At 50.6% G+C, this 17007-nt stretch overlaps 2 protein-coding genes and 1 long non-coding RNA gene across 4 annotated transcripts in view; 1 reads left to right on the plus strand and 2 right to left on the minus strand.

Annotated features, from left to right (window-relative positions):
- LOC308663138 overlaps nt 1-17007 on the minus strand; it is an 861733-nt gene that overhangs the window by 356654 nt on the left and 488072 nt on the right. The gene's annotated exons all lie outside the window — the stretch shown is intronic.
- Nucleotides 1-17007, plus strand: part of PIAS2 (protein inhibitor of activated STAT 2) — a 104770-nt gene that overhangs the window by 65163 nt on the left and 22600 nt on the right. The gene's annotated exons all lie outside the window — the stretch shown is intronic.
- LOC308663094 (elongation factor 2-like) overlaps nt 1-17007 on the minus strand; it is a 55249-nt gene that overhangs the window by 20060 nt on the left and 18182 nt on the right. For both annotated transcript variants that reach the window (XM_081319251.1, XM_081319252.1), the window contains exons 2-10: nt 12699-12913; nt 11697-11878; nt 10753-10964; nt 9303-9484; nt 7240-7345; nt 4947-5060; nt 3126-3264; nt 1813-2008; nt 269-527 (exon numbers count right to left, since the gene is read on the minus strand). In XM_081319251.1, coding sequence (XP_081175377.1) covers nt 269-527; nt 1813-2008; nt 3126-3264; nt 4947-5060; nt 7240-7345; nt 9303-9484; nt 10753-10964; nt 11697-11878; nt 12699-12913 — 1605 coding nt within the window. The remainder of the gene's footprint in view (nt 1-268; nt 528-1812; nt 2009-3125; nt 3265-4946; nt 5061-7239; nt 7346-9302; nt 9485-10752; nt 10965-11696; nt 11879-12698; nt 12914-17007) is intronic.

Genomic DNA, 17007 nt, shown 5'->3' on the forward strand with positions numbered 1-17007 from the left:
TTACTAGTCTCCCTCTAATTCTTTGGCGGTAAATTTAAATTTAGCAGGTGATTCTATTATTGTTGTCCGCGTATTTTAAGGCTCGGAGATTCTGAACGAGATTTCGAGCGAGCCAAAGACTGACTGCGTTGATCAGCGTGCTTGCAAGCGCAAACAGGAAAACAATCTGAGGTGAACTCTCTCTCTTTTTAAAAAAATAAATAAATAAAAAAGCTACGCTTGCAAACCGGTTATTTCAGAGTCACAAAAAGCACAGCTACGCACTCACCTGGACCATAGGGTCAGACTTGGCAAGGCGCTTTAGACCTTCCACTAGTTTTGGTAGGTCGGCGGGGTTTTTTGCTTCAACCGCAATGCGCACAACCGGGCTGACACTAAATTTCATCACTCTCATGTTGTGCGCGTGTTCAAAGGTGGTAATGGTGCCTGTCTTCACCAGAAACTGATCCACACCAACCAGGCCAACAATGTTGCCACAAGGGACATCCTCAATGGGCTCAACGTAACGACCCATCATCAAAATGGTTCTACAAAGACAGAGACCTATTTTATCATTGGGGAATTTTTTTTTTAAAGCCAAACCTTTTACAAAGAATGGATTCTCTATTATTGCCTTTTTTATTTTTAATTACATGATGAAATTTCAACTGGGTGGTATATAAACCGAATTAATAAATAAATAAACTGGACGTGCTTAAAAAGATTGGCACAGGGGAAAAAAGTTTCCTGGGAAATAAAACAGCGTTTTCCTCCTAGCAACCTTCCATTCCCTCTCCAAAAAAGTGCATTTCCAAGAGGCCACTGGACTTTCTTTGTCAGAGCATGCAGTCTTATTGCGCTGAGATAACCCAGGGGTAAACACAGTAAACAGTGGTCTATATTAAATGGTGGTTTATCTTACACTATCTACAATATCATACACCAGGAACAATATACATACACGTGGTAATACAGCACCATCCAACACACAGCAGTTACAGCAGGAAATGGGAGAGAGAGAGAGAGAGAGAGAGAGAGAGAGAGAGAGAGACACTCCAGCAAAAAGCTTTCCCTTTTATACTCAGGCTCTTAAAGAGACACAGACCCTGCTGAGTCATTCCTATCATTGCCTCATTCACCTTATATTACATTACATCCTTACATCTTCTTCCATCATTACATAAGCTATTTCGCTGTTCAACTATTACCTTGACATTCTTGGTGTTTCCATAGAAGACGTTTCGCTTCTCCTCCAAGAAGCTTCTTCAGTTCTGACGAAGTGAAGAAGCTTCTGGGACGGGAAGCGAAACATCTTCCAAGAATAACAAGGAAGTCCAGGGGCCTCTTGGAAAAAGCACTTTGGGGTCATTAACCAGGACCGCGATGACGGAGAGTCTCCATACACACTTCTATTCCCGACGCCCCCCCTAAACGCAAAACTTATTTAGCTCTGGCAAAGAGTTAAAAATTGTCACACAGGCAGGAGAAAGAGGCTTCCTCTCCCGAGTCAGGCTGGTGACCTTTTTTCTATGCTCAAACAAAACCCTGCCTTCATGCAGCCATCTAACGGGGGCCCAGCTGCCTAAGGCTTCTCCTGCACACAAACCATCATTCTGCCCTCTCAGAGCTGCCAGGGGAAGCTTTAAGCATACACATGCCTACCAGCGAAGGCATCCTATTTGTGACTGGGGGAGGGAAGAAGGGCAGAACCCACCCACTCCCCCACTTCTTGCAGACTGCTTTGCAGCCCTTTCGGTCCCGCCAAACGGGACCCCCGGGCTTCGCAAGCGTGCCCCCAGCTTAGAGAAAAGGAGGGAAGCCCTGATCAGCTACCTTTGAATGGGCTTCAGGTAGAGGTCCTCCTTCTTTCCCGGGGTGTAGTTGGGCCCCATAATCCGCACCTTCTGGCCGGTGCACACCATGCCAGAGAAAACCCTCCCGAAGGCGTAGAAGCGGCCTTTGTCCGACGTGGGCACCATTTTTGAGATGTACATCATCAGAGGGCCCTTTGGGTCACAGTTCTTCACCCCTGCAGCAAAAGGAAGGGCAAAGAGTGAGGTCCACGGCAATTCCCCAAGCTGAGTCAAACGGCTGCTGGGCCTTCTACTGGCATACAGGTACCGTGTTTCCCCAAAAGTAAGGCCTACACCAGGGCTCTTCAAACGTGGCCCTTTTATGACTTGTGGACTTCTGGACTGGCTGAGGAATTCTGGGAGTTGAAGTCTACAAGGCATAAAAGGGCCAAGTTCGAAGAGCCCTGGTCTATACCAACAATAAGCCCTAGCTTGATTTTTTGGGGTGGGCCTAATATAAACCCTACCCACAAAGTAAACCCTAGATTTGGGGCGAGGTGCACAGCTAAAAATCAAGCTGGGATGGGGTGTGTGGAGCTGCACCACCCACCCCACCCCCACTCGCCTGGCAGCCAGGCCTCCTCTCAGCAGCCCAATTCTTCTGGGACCTCTTCTGCAGCCAGGCCTGAATTTCTCAGTCACAGGGCTTTCCGGAAGGGTGGTGCAGCCGAGAACCGAGCTATGGATTCAATCGTAGCTTGGTTCTGCAAGACCTCTGCAGCTGAGCACCGAAATATGGGTTGAATCCATAGCTTGGTACTCAGCTGCTTAGGCCTTCTGGAGAGGCCTAACTGCAAAACTATGGATTCAATCCCCAGCTCGCTTCCGCAAGACCTCTGTAGCCGAGCACCTAGCTATGGATTGAATCCACAGCTTGGTACTCGGCTATTTAGGCCTTCTGGAAAGGCCTGACTGCAAAGTGCAGGCCCGAATGCAGCTGCAGAACTTCGGTCCCAGAACAAGTGAACCAGCTGGGTGGGGCTGTCAGTGCCGGAGGCGATGTAAAGCCTATCTCGAAAATAAGACCTGGTGCCTCTTTTGGATTCAATCCATAGCTCGGTTCTGCAAGACCTCAGCAGCTGAGCACCAAACTATGGATTGAATCCATAACTCTCTTCACGGAACCGGTTCCTGGTGCCCCAAAGGTTGGGGGGGCCTCTGCTTTAGGGTACCGTAAACCTATATATTCACTTGGATGGCCTGAACTGCTGATTTCCTGTGCTTGACATGACATGGGAAGAGTGACAACGGAGAGACAGGCTTGGCTCAACCTGCGGCAAGTCTTCCCCTTACCCATGGCTGCTTCATCATCAGGTGGGCCCTCGTACAGAAGCTCACAGCGGTACTTCTGAGCAGTGACCGGGGAAGGCAGATGGATGGTGATCATCTGCAGCAAGGCCTCTCCAGCAGGTAACCAGCGACGCATAACAGCCTGGGAAAACAAGGGCGGAGAAGCTCTCAAGAAATGCTACCTGAGCCACTGATCCCATACTGATCTTCTTAACAGACAGGACAATTAACCAGTGGAACAGAGGTTGCCTCCGGAAATCGTGGCCGCTCCATCCCTGGAGGTCTTTCAGAAGAGACAAGGCAGTCACAGTCACTTGTCTGAGACGGTATAGGTCAGTGGTGGCGAACCTATGGCACGCCTGCCAGAGCTGGCACTCACAGCCCTCTGTTGGCACATGTGCCACCACCGCTGCCAGCAGCAGGTCCTTCAGGCGGCCGCCCCCACCCGGAGCAGGAGCCCCGCCCGGCACAAAGGAGACGAAGCGGCCGAGTAGCCAACTCGAGTAGAGGTGGCACAGCAGAGCTCACCAGCCATTGTCGGTTGGTGGACTGGAAGAAAAGGGAGGGGGAAGCATTTTACATGCGTGCATGCGTGCACGGGGCCACAAGCAGGCACATGCTGCAAAGCGGGCGGGGCTAGTGCCTGCGTGATACTCACTAGCCCAGCCCCGTTCTCACGTGGTGCGGTGCCTTGTATCTGCACCCTGCGGCGCAGCGGTTGGCATTTTTGCGCCTTGCGGTACGGTGGCCCATTTTTTGCGCCCCCTTTTTTTCGTGCCAGAGGCAGCACTCAGAGGCGCCTCCCTGTCCCCTCCCCCAAGGGCACCAGAATGCCGATGCTGCCTTGGGACTTTGTGATAAATAAGTGGGTTTGGGGTTGCGGTTTGGGCACTCGGTCTCTAAAAGGTTTGCCACCGCTTGTATAGGTTCTCCTGCTTGAGTGGGGGGCTGGACTAGAAGGCCTCCAAGGTCCCTCGCGGATTCTATTCTATTCTAACTGCCTGACAGGGAGGACAATTAACCAGTGGAACAGAAGTTGCCTCCAGAAATCGTGGGCGCTCCATCGCTGGAGATTTTTAAGAAGAGGCTAGACAGTCACTTGTCTGAGATGGTCTGAGATGACCTCGCCAGGGCTCGCTGCCTTGGAAGAGTGAGGAAAATTCTCAGGGACGACTCACACCCTGGACGGTATCTCTTTACTCTCCCACCATCAGGTAGGAGATATAGGAGTATAGCCAGCCATACCAACAGGCTGAAGAACAGCTTTTATCCATGGGCTGTTAGGCTGTTGAACGGGAAATAATTTTATAAACTTTATGCATGATTGACTTGCGAGGCCGGTGCGTTGTGCAATTAGCTCACATGGTGTAATAAGATGGAGGGTTTGTTGTCACTGTGAGTTGTGGTGGAGGGGGGCACGAAGGGAGGCTCAGCCAATCTCAATGTATACACGGTTGTACTTTGACAATAAAAAGGTTCATTCATTCATTCGTACAGGAGGCTGGACTAGAAGACCTCCAAGGTCCCTTCCAGCTCTATTCTGTTCACTACCGTAGCTTCCTTATCCGTGCTCTTGGAAAAGGTGACAGAAACCATGGGGCACCTCCCGTTCTTTCAAAATGCAGGGCGGTTTCGCTTACGGCTCCAGTGAAGCTGCGGAGCGTTCCTTGCTTCGGCCTACTGGGACAAGGTGACTCCCAGCCTTGCTACCTTGGTCCGCACCGGCAACTCTCAGTGCACACTACGGCCAGAGGGGCTGTTGCACTAAAAAGGACACAGGCACACATACACACACACACACACTATTTCAAAAAACAAACACACCTTGAGAAGTGGCTTCCCCTCTTTCTCTCGATCTTCGGCATCCAGCTTGATGTCCAGTTTTTCTATCAACTTGGACGTTTCTTCTTTCTTGAAGTTCATGATGGCATCGAAGACCTGCGGGGGGGGCAGGGGGGGTGGCGGCAGGGAAGGAAATTAAATGTAATCATCGCTTTGCTAGTTAAAGACCCGATATTTGAAAAAAAAACGAACCCATCTGAGAGTTTCCTCTGGGCCTCTAATTCGGGAGTCATGTCTGCTTCTAAGCTGTTGAGTAGTTCATTGCTATCACATTAAGTCAGGTTTCGTCAAATGTCAGTTGTGCTGACAACGTGTGAGAGTTTCCTGCCTAATGAGGCAGTCCACCAGACTGTGCTCTCTCAGTAACGTCTTATGAAGGCTCCTGGCATTCTCACGTTCATGAAACTGTAAAGTAGCCCACTTGCTCCCTCTGCGTTCTTTTCTGAAACATGCGAATGAAGGCAAATGCACCTGTCCTAGGATAATGTTGCAGGATCCAATCTGAGTCAGGCACCGGGACCAAAAGTTTACTCTTTCAAGCTTTCAGGCTGAGGCTGAAGCCCATCTTCATGGAACTTCTCTCTCTCTCTCTCTCTCCAGAATATGTACACCGGGCTGTTCTACGCGTTATAGTTACAGGGTTCCTGGTTCTGTGTAGCTTTTAGTTGTTAACTGAGGCACTGATAGCGAACTGTTACGTCACTAATTGTTGTTTCCTTGTGTCCTCTTGCCATCTGTCCTAAGTACCTGGAAGGTTGATGAAAAAGGGGCCTGTTTCCCAGACTTCAATCATTTCTCTAGCTGTTTTTGTCTCTGCTCAACCAACAATCGTAGTATTGAGTTCAACTGAGTTCATTGCAATGTGAGGCTACCAATGAGTCCTCATCTAACTGCTCACAATCTGCGTGTCTACAGCGTAAACACTGGATGCTCCCGCTCTGACAACTGATGAAAATCGCAGCCATTTTCTCTTTGCTTTCAACATGCTTTTTCTGGTATTTAAAAATCAGGTGCAGAAGGGGGGGTGGATGGGATGAAAGCTTGAGCTCAGCTAGCCATAATAATAATAATAACAAGCTGCTCTGTGGGAACCCAAGGACGAGCTGATAACGTTTTGGCAGGCTGAGGAGCTGGGAAGGAAGCCGGTGTTTTAGGCTAACTGGAGAATGTGATTTATGACAGCTTACTGGGGGTGGGAATTGCACTTACTGGGGGTGGGAATTGTATCCGGGGGAAGGGAATTTAGTTTTGGGGCTCAACTATGTAGTGCCAATACTTGTGTTTCCTGAATAAAATGTTCTTTGAGGAAGAATTTTTGCTTTGAAGTTCTTTTGATGGGCTTCATCTATCGGAACCATGACACTGCAGTTAGCTTCCTCATCTGACCTATATAGGCACAGGGGCAATCCATACAGGATTGGCAGCCTCATAGTGCAATGAACAAGGACATGCATTCAATTTTGCAGCTACTGAGATTGTTGATCAAGCAGGGACAAAAACAGCCAGAGAAATGATTGAAGCCTGGGAAACAGGCCCCTTGTCAGTCAATAGGTGTGCTGATTTACCATCATCCTACTAGGTCAGGGGTAGGCAACCTTGGCTCTTTTATGACTGGTGGACTTCAATTCCCAGAATTCCTGAGCCAGCCACGCTGAGGGAAAAGGGAGAGGTTTCCAAGCTGAGCCAGGCTGGCTCAGGAATTCTAGGAGTTGAAGTCCACAAGTCATAAAAGAGCCACGGTTGCCTACTCCTGGCCTAGGTATTTAGGAATCAAGCGTGGGGCAGCACAAGGAAACAATTAACAACTCAACAGCCAGCCATCAACACCCTAATTAACAACTACCGTAAAATCTTATAACTAGACACCATATAAATACAACACGTAAAACAGCCCAGTACATATTTTCTGAAACAGGGTATAACATTCGTTTAAATCCAAGTACCTTGGCTTAACTTGAGCTGGAAGGATAGGAATAAAACCAGGCTGCTTCACTGTGAACTCAAAAGCATTAATTCTAGGACAGCTGCATTAAGGCCAGAGAAGTCTGTCCATTGGAAATAAGAATCTTTCACGCTGAAGCAGAAAGATACTTTTAAAAACGCCAGCTCTCATTTACGAATTCTCATATGGAGATGTTTCATTTTTAAGTGTTTTGCCAATGAGAAGTTCCTGGAAACATGAACGATGTGGGCGACGCAGTGTGAATTCTGAAAAGCAGGTCATTAGCATTCAACGTTACACGCCTAATAGTGTTTCGGTGAATCCCTGCATTACCTTAAAGATGGGATCCAGGATAAGTTGGCAGAAAGTCCGTGGCAACTTCTTTCCGTCGGGGCCGGTTGCGGATTTGCTGAATTTCCCTGTCGCCGGGTCAAAATACCTAAATGAAAATTGTAATTATTTTACATCCGTGAGCTAAAGAAGAGAGAAAGAGACAACCTTTGATGCTCCCTGCTCTCAATGAAATGGGTGATTTATGATTAATGCCAATCAGTCCGGCACCACAGGACCATGTAACACTCTGTTCTGTTTCCATGTTCAAAACACAAAAGAAAAGCGATTGTTATTATTATCATGGTTTATCGCACAATCGGCCAGATGTTCAGACAGGATTTGGCATGTCTGTCTACCTATTGAGTCCTTTCCAAGGACCTGGAAGATGTGGATGTTGGATGGTGCTACAGATCTCGTCGTGGGAGGGAAGCTGTTCCAAGTCAAGCTGCCTTTTGCAATTGACTGATGGTGAATCTGTCAATTATTTATTATTATTTATTTATTTATTACATTTATATCCCGCCCTTCTCCGAAGACTCAGGGCGGCTTACAAGCTTAGCAGTAGCCTTCATTCTATGTATATGCCTGCTTATTAGGGCTTTCACACACACCCCAAGTGGCATTATTACAAAGTCAGCTTAATTGCCCCCAACAATCTGGGTCCTCATTTTACCTACCTCGGAAGGATGGAAGGCTGAGTCAACCTTGAGCCTGGTGGGATGCGAACCTGCACTAATTGAAGGCAGCTGGTGTTACTTAAGGAGGCATTAGCCCACTGCGCCACCAAGGCTCCATATCGTCAATGCCGATGACGGTGTCCAAGTGGTGCTCCAGTTGTTTTGGGATGGCACCCAAGGCGCCTCTTACTATTGGTGCCACCCTTGCTTGCCTTTGACACAGTCTTTCTATTTCTATTTGTGGGTCTTTGTATTTTGTTATCTCCTCCAGTTCTTTCTCTTCCCACCTGCTCTACAGGTAGTCCTCATTTAGTGACAGTTCGAAATTACAACAGCACTGAAAAGTGACATGACCGTTTTTCACACTTATGAATAGAATAGAGCTGGAAGGGACCTTGGAGGTCTTCTAGTCCAGTCCCCTGCTCAAGCAGGAGAACCTACACCATCTCAGACAGGGGATTGCCCAGTCTCTTCTTAAAAATCTCCAGTGATGGAGCACCCACGATTTCTGGTGGCAGGCTGTTCCACTGGCTGATTGTCCTCACTGTCAGGAAGTTTCTCCTTAGTTCCAGGTTGCTTCTCTCCTTGATCAGTTTCCAACCATTGTTTCTCCTCCTTCCCTCTGGTGCTTTGGTGAACAACCTGTCCCCCTCTGACTTGTGGCAGCCCCTCAAGATACTGGAAAGCTGCTATCATCTCTCCCCCATTTCTTCTTTTCTTTAGACTAGCCAACCCCAAGTCCTGCAGCCGTTCTTCATATGTCTTAGTCTCCAGGCCTTGGATCATCTTAGCTGCTCTTCTCTGAATGTTTTCCAAACTTTCAATATGTGAGTGTTTTTTTTTGTGTGATATGGTGACCCAAATTGGCTGCAGCGTTCCAGGTGTGGCCTCACTAGGGCTTTATAAAGCGGTACTAACACTTTGTGTGACCTTGATTCTATGACCGCTGAATCTTCCCTGCAGGAGATCAAAATTCAGACGCTTGACAACTGAATTATATTTATGACAGTTGCAAGCAGAGTCAACGGGGGGGGGGGGGAAGCCAGATTGCTTACCTTGACAATTGCAACGACTGCAACTTGACAGCTGTGGCAAAAAAAGTCGCAAAATGGGGCAAAACCCCCTCGACAAATGTTTCACTTAGCAACTATCACTTCTGGGCTCAATTGCGGTTGTTAAGTTGAAGGCTACCTGTGTTTTCTCTCCATGGGGCTGCTGGAGGTAGCTTACACTAACAACAACAACAACCAAAAAGTACTTCATCAGCCAGATAGATGCCATTTCCTCTTAGACCCGTCCTGGATTATCTTGCTTGCACAAACGGGGCAACCCAAAGGAATCCTTTTGCAAGCATGCCTCAAAGGCCGCGAAGGTGTTGTTACTCACTTGTCACCCCACAGCTTCTTCATCATGTCTTCCACTTTCTTGGCCCTGTCAGCTGTAGAGAGCTGGGCCTTCTCTCCCCTGGCTGCGAATTTAGCCACATACATCTCGGCAAACTGCTTCAAGGTGAACGCCCATCCGTGCAAGCCCGAGCCGAAGCCGACGGTACCGATTACCGGATCAATCTGGAAGCCGAGAAAGGGACCCAGGTTGTCTTAAAAGCACGCGGAGAAGGCGGTCTGCTTGGGGGAGACCCAATCCCTCCGTTCAAACCGGTCCCCCGGGCAAGCCAAAAGAAACCCCTCCAATTGCACTTAGCCCTGCGGCCCTTCGTTGGTTGTCCCCCCTCCCACACCCGAAAAAAGGAGAGTTATAGATGTAGTACACGTCTGACATAAATCATGTATGATTTTATTCAACCCATTTGGTAAGGGTAGGGATGGGCAAGTACGGTCACTTTACGACCTGTAGGCTTCAACGCCCAGAATTCCTGTGCCAGCCATGCCACGCTGGTTCTGCCAAACTGGTGCGAACTGGTTGAGTCCCACCACTCTGTGTGTCAACGCCGCTAACATCGGATGTTCTTGCTTTTGACACTATATGAAGACGCAGCCATTTTCTCTTTAACCTGTGTGTTACTTTTAGAGTTAGAATCAGACGAGGCTGGGGGGGGGAGGAGGAAGAATGTGTATGGGGATTAGTTAGACATAACAACACAGCACGTGCTCAGGGGAGGGGAATTCAGATTTTGGCTTCCACCATGTACATGCCGATGCTGTGCTACTCGAAGAAAGACTCTTTAAGGTAAACAATGCCTCGAAGTTCTTTAGAGTTCATCTGTTGGAATCCCGTCAGTGTGTGTGTGTGTGTGTGTGTGTGTGTGTGTGTATTTCAATCCATCCATCCATTGGTGGGATTGAAATAGGGGAACAACCAGTTCTCTGCATGGATGCCACTTCCAAAAGTCCATTCTGGGCCCGGGCAACAAAAAATCAGCTATCAGTTCTGCCAAAGTGGGGTGAACTGGCTGAAAAGAAAGAAAGAAAGAAAGAAAGAAAGAAAGAAAGAAAGAAAGAAAGAAAGAAAGAAAGAAAGAAAGAAAGAAAGAAAGAAAGAAAGAAAGAAAGAAAGAAAGAAAGAAAGAAAGAAAGAAAGAAGAAAGAAAGAAAGAGTTCAAATCTGTGAACAACCAGTTCTCTGTGTGAATGCCACTTCCAAAAGTCCATTCTGGGCCTGGGCAAGAAAAAATGAGCTTCCGGTTCTGCCGAAGTGGGGCGAACCGGCTGAATCCAATCCAGCCCCCTTCCCAAATTAACGCAGCAGCCCAAACTCGATGATGCGCAGGATCTATCCTTTGCACTGGATTCCGTCTAGCGCGACCCCACCACGCCAGCACAACTCTACGGAAACAAAAAGTCCTCCTTGGTCCAATCTGCAGGTAAGTCCTCTTTACCATAATATTACCCATGGGTCCAGTTTCACCCTCTCCGTAAGTGGAAATGATCACGTTGACGTTTTCCACGATGCGCTGGAAGGTCCGGTAAAGCTCCTCCGGGTCTAACTGCAGCTCCAGCAGCGCGCGATCCATCTTGTTCATCATCAGGACCGGCTTGATACGCTCGGCGATCGCCTGGCGAAGCACCGTCTCCGTCTGCACGCAAACCCCTGGGGGTGGGCGGGGTGGGGGGGGGGAAAAAAGACGACACTGGTAAGGTTCAGAGAAGAGACGGCGGCAGCTGAAAAGTTCCAGCCTTCCAAAAGTGTGAACGTTTGGGGTAACTTTGGTGGAAAGAAGAACAAGCAGGCGGCTTCCTCCCTAATTAGGGGTACATTACGGGTAGCTAAGTAAACTTGCACAAATAACAACAATATTAACAACAACAACAACAATGGAAGGGACCTTGGAGGTCAGGAAGGAAACCCTACACCATTTCAGGCAAATGGCTGTCCAGTCTCTTCTTTAAAACTTCCAGTGTTGAGGGAGGAAGGAAGGAAGGACAACAGAATAACAGAGTTGGAAGGTACCCTAGAGGTCATCTAGTCCAACCCCCTGCTCAGGCAGGAAACCCTACACCATTTCAGACAAACGGCGGTCCAGTCTCTTCTTGAAAACTTCCAGTGTTGAGGGAAGGAGGGAGGGAGGGAGGAAGGAAGGACAACAGAATAACAGAGCTGGAAGGTACCCTGGAGGTCATCTAGTCCAACCCCCTGCTCAGGCAGGAAACCCTACACCATTTCAGACAAACGGCTGTCCAGTCTCTTCTTTAAAGCTTCCAGTGTTAAGCCGAGGATCACCTGCGTTCTCCTTCAAAAGAGCCCACCAGTACTTTTCTGGCTTTCTCTGGGGACCGCCACCTTCCCGCACAATCAAAGCACCCCAATTTTAAGAAGACTCACCTGAAACGCAGTCCACAACTACAAGGGCCCCGTCAGTGACGCGAAGGGCTGCGGTGACTTCGGAGGAGAAATCCACGTGCCCGGGGGAGTCTATTAAATTAATGAGGAAGCCGGAGCCATCTTTGCATTGCTTGATAAAGGCCAAGTCGTCTTCCGACAGCTCATAGTAGAGAGAAATGGCCCTGCAAGAGAAGACACAAAAGGGTTTTCCTAAAAGACGAATTTACATTCGTGGAAAACGTCTGCATACACCAGCCTGCTCTAAATAATTCATCATCATCATCATCATCATTGGGAGAAGCCTGATTCGCTTAATGACTGAATGGTTTGTTTAACAACTCTGGCAAGGAAGGTCGCAAACTGGGGCAGCTGTCTCGCTTAGCGACGGAAATGTTGGACTCCACTGTGGTCCGAGGTCGGGGACGACCTGTAGTAATTCTAAGCTTTCGGACCCAAGACGTTTGCGACGCCCCAGTATCCGTGTGCCTCGCATGTGATATACGTTTGTGAAACAGGCTATCCTGCAGAAACACCACCACAAAATCTTGTGCTGTTGTTATTACAATAGGCTGGTGTGACTATCACTCTAAAATCCATCTCTTTAGTATTTTAAGGGGCATTTTAGCGGGTGCTACTATGAACCAGAAGCAACTTGGCAAGTCTAAAGTCAGGGATCCTCAACCGTGGCCACTTTAAGACTTGTGGACTTCAACTCCTAGAATTCCTCAGCCAGCAAAGCTGGCTGAGGAATTCTGGGAGTTGAAGTCCACAAGTCTTAAAAGTGGCCACGCTTGGGGACCCCTGGTCTAACTTACTAGAGTCAGACATCCTGGCCTATAAAATCAGTTGAGAGAACTTTTTTTTAAAAAAAATAAACCAGCATAAACCATACGTTAAGTGCGCTACCTTCAGAACACTCCTTTTTTTGTAACTGGCTTGTAATTTACAAGCCAGGAAAAACCTGCAGGTAAAGTTAAAAAATAAATAAATAAAAATACTCACGTCGATTTGATCGTGATACACCTCTCCTGTTCATCTTTCCGTGTGTCGGTAAACCGTGTTTCACCCGCCCTGGCAGAAGCAATGATGCCCGCTTTGCACACTAAGGAATCTGTAAGCGTCGACTTGCCGTGATCGACATGCGCAATCACCGACATGTTCCTAATGTTGGACTTTTTGTCCATGATCGCTCGGATCTGTTCGACTGTAAAATTCACCTGACAATGAAAAAACAAAACAAAACAGAAAGTAATTAAAAAGAGACAGGGAACGTTAACGGCCGGAGGTTTTATTCCATACGTTTTTCGCAGAAACTGAATGAGAATGCTTTCGTGGCATTTGACGGATTCATTATGTGCTATCAAGAAAGGGTTGAATAGAATGGAGCTGGAAGGGACCTTGGAGGTTTATTTATTTATTCATTAATTCGGTTTATATACCGCCCTACTCCCAAAGGACTCAGGGCGGTTTACAAGGCAAAATTTAAAAACAATACAATATAAAATTAAAATAAAATTAAATTAAGTCTAGCCCCCCAAAAATTAAAATCACAATTTAAAATCATTAAAACCCCTCAGTCCAGACCAGATAGCTCAAAGAGCCAGGTTTTTAGGTCCCGGCGAAATGAACGAAGGTCGGGGGCGGTACGGAGTTCCGTTGGCAGTTGATTCCATAGGGCAGGCGCGCCCACAGAGAACGCCCTCCCCCTGGGGATCGCCCGTCGGCAATCCTTGACCGGCGGTACCCTGAGGAGGCCCTCCCTGTGGGAGCGCACAGGACGATGGGAAATTGACGCTGGCAGCAGGTGCTCCCTCAGATAATCCGGGCCCATGCCATTTAGGGCTTTATAGATCATCACCAGCACCTTGAATCTCACCCGGAGGGCAACTGGAAGCCAATGCAGCTCGCGGAGAAGAGGCGTTACATGGGAGTATCGGGAGACTCCCATCACAACTCGCGCGACTGCATTCTGCACCAGCTGAAGCCTCCGAGTGGTCCTCAGGGGCAGCCCCATGTAGAGAGCATTGCAGTAGTCTAGCCGGGAGATCACGAGCGCATGGGTGACTGTGCGTAGGGCATCTCGGTCCAGATAGGGCCGTAACTGGTGCGCCAGGCGAACCTGGGCAAAAGCCCCCCTGGTCACGGCTCCTATACTGTATGATCTTCCAAACTGAGCCGTGAATCCAGGAGGACGCCCAAGTTGCGGGCCCTATCAACGGAGGGTAACACCTCACCCCCCCATAGTTAACGATGGAAAAGATTGGTTAGTCTGAGATTTTTTTTTTAATTTTAATTCCATTTATATCCCGCCCTTCTCCGAAGACTCAGGGCGGCTTACAAGCTTAGCAGTAGCCCTCATTCTATGTCAGGGGTCGGCAACCTAAAAAAGGAAAAGAGCCACTGGGAACCGGTTCCATCACAAATTAAAAAAAGTGGGAGCCGCGTGCGTGTGTCCATGCACGCGCATGTGCAAAAAATGTTTTGCGCATGCGCAAAACGGTTTTTTGCGCATGCGCAGACGCACACGGTTGCCAATTTTTTTTAAAGTGAGATGGAACCGGTTCCCGGTTGCCCGACGGCGACGGCCCGTCTGCAAAGCTGCCGCTTTCAGCAGCTTTGCAGACGGGCCGCAGCAGCTTCCTCAAAGAGCAGCGCCCCTGCCCATTCTGAGAGGTGCGCGCGCACCTCTCCGAACGACCGGAGGTGCGCGCGCACCTCCCCAAACCTTTGGAGAGGTGCGCGCGTACCTCCGCGCGAACGGGCAGAGGTGCCGCTCTTTGAGGAAGCTGTCGCGGCCCGTCTGCAAAGCTGCCGAAAGCGGCAGCTTCGGAGACGCGCCGCGACAGCTTCCTCAAAGAGCGGCACCTCTGTCCGTTCGCGCGGAGGTACGCGCGCACCTCTCCAAAGGTTTGGGGAGGTGCGCGCGCACTTCCGGTCGTTCGGAGAGGTGCGCGCGCACCTCTCAGAATGGGCAGGGGCGCTGCTCTTTGAGGAAGCTGCCGCGGCCCGTCTGCAAAGCTGCCGAAAGCGGCAGCTTCGGAGACGGGCCGCTACAGCTTCCTCAAAGAGCGGCACCTCTGCCCGTTCGCGCGGAGGTACGCGCGCACCTCTCCAAAGGTTTGGGGAGGTGCGCGCGCACTTCCGGTCGTTCGGAGAGGTGCGCGCGCACCTCTCAGAATGGGCAGGGGCGCTGCTCTTTGAGGAAGCTGCCGCGGCCCGTCTGCAAAGCTGCCGAAAGCGGCAGCTTCGTAGACGGGCCGCGACAGCTTCCTCAAAGAGCGGCACCTCTGCCCGTTCGCGCGGAGGTACGCGCGCACCTCTCCAAAGGTTTGGGGAGGTGCGCGCGCACTTCCGGTCGTTCGGAGAGGTGCGCGTGCACCTCTCAGAATGGGCAGGGGCGCTGCTCTTTGAGGAAGCTGCCGCGGCCCGTCTGCAAAGCTGCCGAAAGCGGCAGCTTCGGAGACGGGCCGCTACAGCTTCCTCAAAGAGCGGCACCTCTGCCCGTTCGCGCGGAGGTACGCGCGCACCTCTCCAAAGGTTTGGGGAGGTGCGCGCGCACTTCCGGTCGTTCGGAGAGGTGCGCGCGCACCTCTCAGAATGGGCAGGGGCGCTGCTCTTTGAGGAAGCTGCCGCGGCCCGTCTGCAAACCTGCCGAAAGAGGCAGCTTCGGAGACGGGCCGCTACAGCTTCCTCAAAGAGCGGCACCTCTGCCCGTTCGCGCGGAGGTACGCGCGCACCTCTCCAAAGGTTTGGGGAGGTGCGCGCGCACTTCCGGTCGTTCGGAGAGGTGCGCGCGCACCTCTCAGAATGGGCAGGGGCGCTGCTCTTTGAGGAAGCTGCCGCGGCCCGTCTGCAAAGCTGCCGAAAGCGGCAGCTTCGTAGACGGGCCGCGACAGCTTCCTCAAAGAGCGGCACCTCTGCCCGTTCGCGCGGAGGTACGCGCGCACCTCTCCAAAGGTTTGGGGAGGTGCGCGCGCACTTCCGGTCGTTCGGAGAGGTGCGCGCGCACCTCTCAGAATGGGCAGGGGCGCTGCTCTTTGAGGAAGCTGCCGCGGCCCGTCTGCAAAGCTGCCGAAAGCGGCAGCTTCGGAGACGGGCCGCTACAGCTTCCTCAAAGAGCGGCACCTCTGCCCGTTCGCACGGAGGTACGCGCGCACCTCTCCAAAGGTTTGGGGAGGTGCGCGCGCACCTCTCCAAACGGGCGGTGCCACTCTCCTTTGGAGAGGTTCGCGCGCACCACTGCCCGTTCAAAGAGGTGCACGCGCAGCGGGCGGCTGGGAGCAGGTTGCCGACCCGTGTTCTATGTATATGCCTTCTTATTAGGGCTTTCACACACACCCAAGCGGCATTATTACAAAGTCAGCTTAATTGCCCCCAACAATCTGGGTCCTCATTTTACCTACCTCGGAAGGATGGAAGGCTGAGTCAACCTTGAGCCTGGTGGGATGCGAACCTGCACTAATTGCAGGCAGCTGGTGTTAGTTAAGGAGGCATCAGCCCACTGCTCCACCAAGGCTCTATGTGCCGATATGCACAGCCACTCAGTCTTGGCAGGATTGAGACGAAGCCTGTTTCTCCCCATCCAGACCCGGACCGCCTCCAGGCAACGGGACATCACATTGAGGGCATCACTGGGTTGGTTCGGGGTGGAAAGAAAAAGCTGGGTATCATCAGTGTACTGATGATACCCCACCCCGAAACCACGAATGAGCTCACCCAGCGGCTTCATATAGATGTTGAACAAGAGGAGAAAGAGGACCGACCCCTGAAGAACTCCACAAACGAGAGGCCTCGGGGCGGACCTCTGCCCTCCCGTCAACACCGACTGCGAACGGCCCAAGAGGTAGGAGGAGAACCACTGCAAAACAGTGCCCCCCACTCCCAACCCCCTGAGATGCCGCAGTAGGATACCATGGTCGATGGTATCAAAAGCCGCTGAGAGATCTAATAGGACTAGGACAGAGGAATATCCCCTGTCCTGAGCCCACCAGAGATCATTCACCAGCGCGACCAATGCCGTCTCCGTGCTGTACCCGGGCCTGAAACCCGATTGGTACGGGTCCAGATAATCAGTTTCCTCCAGGACCAGAGGAAGCTGATGCGCCACCACGCTCTCAACCATCTTCGCAAGAAAGCGAAGGTTGGAGACCGGACGATAGTTATTTAAAACAGCTGGGTCCAGTGCAGGCTTCTTGAGGAGGGGTCTCACTACCGCCTCCTTCAAGGCGGCAGGGAAGGTACCCTCCCTCAAGGAAGCAGTTATTACTGCCTGGAACCAGCCTCGTGTCTCCTCCCGGGCTGCATATACCAG

This window comes from Vipera berus, assembly GCF_964194415.1.
Source record: "Vipera berus genome assembly, chromosome: 2".
NCBI classification, from domain to species: domain Eukaryota; kingdom Metazoa; phylum Chordata; class Lepidosauria; order Squamata; family Viperidae; genus Vipera; species Vipera berus.